Source organism: Dipodomys ordii, unplaced genomic scaffold (assembly GCF_000151885.1).
Source record: "Dipodomys ordii isolate 6190 unplaced genomic scaffold, Dord_2.0 Scaffold147, whole genome shotgun sequence".
In the NCBI taxonomy this organism is placed as follows: domain Eukaryota; kingdom Metazoa; phylum Chordata; class Mammalia; order Rodentia; family Heteromyidae; genus Dipodomys; species Dipodomys ordii.
Window position 1 is genome coordinate 1,567,233 of NW_012267363.1, and position 5,412 is coordinate 1,572,644.

Below are 5,412 nucleotides of genomic sequence, written 5' to 3' on the forward strand. Positions count from 1 at the left end.
TGTTGGTCATGGGGCCTGAACTCTGGGCCTGGGCGCTGTCCCTCAGCTCTTCAGCTCAAGGCTAGCACTCTACCACTTGAGCCACAGTGCCACTTCCATTTTTTCTGTTTATGTGGTGCTGAGGAATTAAACCCAGGGCCTCATACATGAGAGGCAAGCACTCTACCACTGAGCCACCTTCCCAGCCCCAAGAGGCTCTTATCTCCAATTAACCAACAGAAAGCCAGAAGCAGAGGTATGGCTCAAGTTGTAGAGCGCCAGCCTTGAGTAGTTAAGGTGTAGCACCTAGGCCTTGAGTTCAAGCCCCAGTACTGGCACACACACACACACACACACACACACACACACACACACACACAAAGTCTAGGGCCAACTGTCTATTTGGACTACCACCTGGGTGACCTTGAACAACATCTTAAAGCTATACTTTGGGCCTCAGTTTCTTCTTTTGCTAAAGCACTCTCAGATTTGCAACTGTCTGAAGCATTACACTCCACTGTCAAGGTCTTGGTGCCCCAGCCTGGGCTCTGAGGGGTTGGTTGGGACTAGTATGGGGCAGAGCTTATTTCTAACAGATAACATTCACCCAGGTGCTACCAGGTACGAGGGCTTTGAAGTGAGATCAGAGAAAGAGTAGGCCAGGTCATCTCCAATGCTCCAATGCTCCCTCTGGACCCAGTGCTCATGTCCTGATTCCAATGGGAGGATAGGAAGAAGGATGGGGAAGAATGCAGCCCATGCTCCCGCATGGTCCCTAGTGCAAAGTTGGGGGGTGAAGGACCTCTCTGTCTGGCTTGTATCCTGAAGGCCTTACGCTGGCCTAGGGCCTCATAGAGCCTTTGGATCACACAGGGGAAGGGACCAGAGGCAGGCAGAGCCCAGAGTCCTTCAGTCCCTCTATGCTTACCGAGCCTGGAAGGTAGACCTTCTCATCCTTCTGTTCATTTTTCTGTGTTTCCATGGCCAGCTGAGCTGAAAGAGACCCAGAAAGAACATCCTGAGGCTGGGAGCAGCCAGTTGTGGACAACAGCCCCTCTCATAGTTCAGTGATCCCTCATGCTTTCCAGCAGAGGCTTCTAGAGGGAGCTGCAGGTTGGTGGGGTAGGAAGCCCCTTGTAGCTCAGTCCCTACAATCTCATTGGAGATTGTCTCTGGTGAGCCAGAAAGTAGTTGGGGAAACAGTCTCTATAGGAATGTGATTGCTTCTCAAACTTAAAGGTGTTTGGACCTTTTCCAGTGTGTGTGTGTGTGTGTGTGTGTGTGTGTGTGTGTGTGTGCATGTGCGCGCATGCGCCAGTAATGGGACTTGAACTCAGGGTCCCACACTGTCTCTTGGCCTTTTTGCTCAAGGCTGGCACTCTACCACTTGAGCTAGACCTCTTTTGTGTTTTTTTTTTTTTGCTGGTTAATTGGAGATAAAAGTCTCACAGACTTGTCTGCTCAAGCTGGCTTTGAATTGTAATCCTCAGATCTCAGCCTCTTAAGTAGCTAGGATTATAGGTGTAAGCCACTAACACCCAACAATTTATTGATTTATTATTATTATTATTGTCGGTCGTGGGACTTGAATCTGGGCCTGGACGCTGTCCCTCAGCTTTTCAGCTCAAGGCTAGCCCTCTACCACTTGAGCCACAGTGCCACATCTGGTTTTCTGGTAGTTAATTGGAGATAAGAGTCTCACAGACTTTTCTGCTTGGGTTGGCTTTGATCTGCGATCCTCAGATCTCAGCCTCCTGAGTAGCTAGGATTACAGGTGTGAGCCACTGGCACCCAACTATTATAATTTTTTGAGATAATATTTTGCTACGTTGTCTGGGATATCTCAAACTGACAGGCTTTATGGATCTTCTTGAATCAGCTTCCAAAGTAGCTAAAACCAGAGAAACCCACCGCAGTCCCCAGCTTCCTTTGATATTTTGATATTGATTTCACATGGAGTTGATCATATTTTGGAGATACCGAGTTAAATAAGGTATACTATTGAAATTAATTTCATCTTACGCTTTATCATGCAACTACTAGGAAAAAATTCAAGTATATGTGTGGTTTGTATTCTATTACCATTTGACACACATCTGTCATTGAGAACCTGAGGCTCAGAGTAGTTTGGTGCCTTGCTTGAAGTCAAACAGCTAAAATGTAATAGCGCTGGAATTGGAACCCAAGCTTCTGAATGGGACTGAGCATCTATCGAGACTCAATGTCCATCCTGTTCAATGACACCCTGGTCTTAAATGTCCCTTTGCCAGTCCCCACACAGAAGCTTGACCTGCAGAGACTGGACAAGAACTTGGTGACTTAATAGGACAGCAAGAAAAATGACCACTGGTCTGCCTGCCCCCCTCGCTCACCTTTCTTTTTTTTTAATACGTTTTTTATTGTAAAAATACTGTACAGAGGGGTTACAGTTACATGAGCAAGGTAATGAGTACATTTCCTATCAAGCATTGTTGCCTCCTCCTTTGTTTTCCCCCTACCAACCTTTCCCTCCCACCTCCACAACTACACTCCCTACCCCACACCTAAATTGTAAAGCTCATTTTTCAACATAGTGTCTTGTGCATCTCATTGTTACAATGTGTCAGCCTGTATCACTATTTAAACATTTTGTTTTTTTTACTTCCCCTCCCCAAATGAGAGAAGTGTATATACAAGATGCAGGGCACCAACATCAAATACAGTGAAAACAGGGGTTTTATTGTGGGTGAGAAACATACAAAGAAACAAAAAAAATCACATGGTACATTGTAAACATGTTAGAAACAAGAGCCAGCAAGAAAAAACCACTTGTGTCCCTCTCTTGGGGCCTCACTCACCTTTCTTTCTCCACTGGAAGATACAGCTGCCGAAGGCAATGAGGCCCGTGGCCAGCAGAAGTGACAAGATCACCAGGACTGGAGCCAACTTACGGACCATTGGGATGGTCACACTGTGGGGGCAAGATGGAAGGAGCCTGGTGTTCAAAGCCATCTAGGAAAATCTGTGAGACTCATCTTTAACCACCAAAAAGCTGGAAGCAGGACTGTGACTCAAATGGTAGAGTGCTAGCCTTGAGGCAAAGAAACTGAGACAGTGCTCAGGCCCTTACTTCAAGCTCCAGCTCCAGGACTGTCACACACACACACACACACACACACACACACACACACACACACACACATACACACTATCATGTAAAGACAAGCTGGGTGTCTGTGGGCCACACCTGTAATTTTTTGGGGGGGCCTGAACTCTGGGCCTGGGCACTGTCCCTCAGCTCTTCAGCTCAAGGCTAGTGCTTAGGAATTGAACCCAAGGTCTCATGCATGCAAGGCAAGCACTCTACCATTGAGACACCTTCCCAGCCTGACACACCTGTAATCTTAGCTACTCAGGGGACCAAGATCTGAGGATGGTGGTTTACAGTCAGCCTAGGCAAAGAAATTCCTGAGACTCTTTATCTCCAGCAAAAAATCAGAAATGGAGCTATGGCTGGAGTGGTAGAGTACTGGACTTGGGGAAAAACAAAACAAAATAAAACAGGGACAGCACCCAGGTTCTAAGTCCAAGCCCTACCTAGTGCTTGTGTGCATGCTCTCTCTCTCTCTCTCTCTCTCTCTCACACACACACACACACACACACACATTCACACACACATCCAGAGTATAGGCTACAGCTGAGAGAAGTAGGTTCTAGGGCCAGGGTGGACCCTTCACCTCTGGTGGGCCTGTGTGTACCAGAAAGCTGGCTCTTGTAGTATGGAATGTATACTGTTCAAAGACCTCTACAGAAAAATGGGGCTGAAATCTGCCCTTTATGCAGATGGTGGCTATGACAAGAGGCTTGTTTGCTTGGAGAATGAGTGTTAGGGTCAATATGTGTGTGTGTGTGTGTGTGTGTGTGTGTGTGTGTGTGATGGTTAGGGATTGCATTCTTGCTTGGCTTTCTTGTATGGCTGATGTTCTGCTACTCGAGCCACACCTCCAGTCCAGCTTTTTGCTGGTGAATTTGTGATGGAGTCTCATAGACTTTTTTGCCTAGGCTGGTCTCATACCTCAATCCTCCAGGTCTCAGCCTCCCAAGTAGCTAGGTATCTGGTGAGTTTCAGGTTTTATTGGCTCAAAGGCACTTTAGTGATGGCTGATCACCTGTGCTTGCTCACCTGTGCTTGGAGCGGCTGCTGCTGGGGACAGGATTGGTGTCCTCAGCTGTGGTGGAGTCCACCAGGATGGCTGGATGGGAACTCCCTGCATGGGGAGAGGTCGTTGTATGAGGAGAGGTCTCTGCCTGTGGAGAGGTTCCTGGGTAGGGGGAGGGTGTTGCAGGCCATTTTGGGGCCACCCCTGTGGACGGTGTGGCCTCGATCCCTGTTTTCCCCTGCTTGACTGTGGTGTTTGTCAGGCGGAGATCAGAAGACACTACAAGTCCAAAAGCAATGCCTCAGCACCCTCACTGGTCCCCCAGCCCCACCCCCCTCCCTCCCCCTCCCGGTGACCCAGGACCAATTTCTCAGATCATTGTCAGCTAAAGGACCAACCCTAAGCAATCAAGCAGAGGCCTAGGTGAGGCCCTTGTGAGCAAGCAGGCCACCCATTAGGTACCTCCATGCATAGTTTTAGCTTCTTTCTGTGCAACTTCTGCAACCCCCCTAACCCCCTACCCCCGCCACCTACAAGAAGCCCACCTACCAACCACTTTCAACATTCAGGACCTGGCAGGGCAAGGTTGTAAGATCAGGGCCCAAGGTCAGACTTTGTGGCTCAGCCTAGATCCTGGATGGAGCAGAGTGAGGATGAGCTTTGTGGTCAGCCTCTGGTCCCTTCCTGGCTCTTCCCATGTGACCTGAAGCAAGCACGCTCACTCCCAGAGCCTCTGCTTCCTCAGCTTAGCAGGCTGGCTCCCAGGTTTGTTGGGGAGCACCTGACTGGTGGTAAAACCCCATGGCAGGTGTCAGGTAGATACTCATTAAGATGCTTCCTGAAGTAGTGGGGGAGAAGGGACTGAAAAACCTTTCACTCAATTCTGGGGGCTGAGTACGCCAACCTTTTGACTTGGGCTGTGGGCGCTGCAGGCTTGGTACAGCGGTAAGAGGCTGGAAGGAGGGAGTGGGAGGAGGACAGCAGTGGCCAGTGGTACTGGCGCTGTCCCGATTTCCTAGAGGAAAGGGAGAGGCTGTTCTCAGGGGAGGCAGGAGACATGGGGGCAATCACTGGTCCTACCTGGGAGCAGCTCCTGCTTTCCTCCCAGAGGTTATGGCTGATTCTGAGTCCTCCCCCACTGTACTCTCTTGGCTTCCCATTACTTCAGATTTCCTGTGACCCTCAACTGCCCATCAACCAGCTCCTTCCAGGCCATCCTACCTACAGATATCCTTCCTTTCCTCCTTCTCTTCTTTCCCTTCCCTCCCTCCCTCCCCCTCCCTCCCTCCTTCC

The 5,412-nt window shown here is 49.4% G+C and overlaps 1 protein-coding gene across 3 annotated transcripts in view; it reads right to left on the minus strand.

The window, feature by feature from the left end:
- Cd300lg (CD300 molecule-like family member g) overlaps positions 1–5,412 on the minus strand; it is a 15,839-nt gene that overhangs the window by 4,916 nt on the left and 5,511 nt on the right. For 2 of the 3 annotated variants that reach the window (XM_013031961.1, XM_013031959.1), the window contains exons 3-6: positions 5,024–5,134; positions 4,143–4,227; positions 2,817–2,929; positions 908–972 (exon numbers count right to left, since the gene is read on the minus strand). In XM_013031961.1, the coding sequence (XP_012887415.1) occupies positions 908–972; positions 2,817–2,929; positions 4,143–4,227; positions 5,024–5,134 (374 nt within the window). The remainder of the gene's footprint in view (positions 1–907; positions 973–2,816; positions 2,930–4,142; positions 4,228–5,023; positions 5,135–5,412) is intronic. The other variant, XM_013031960.1, reaches the window with a different exon arrangement.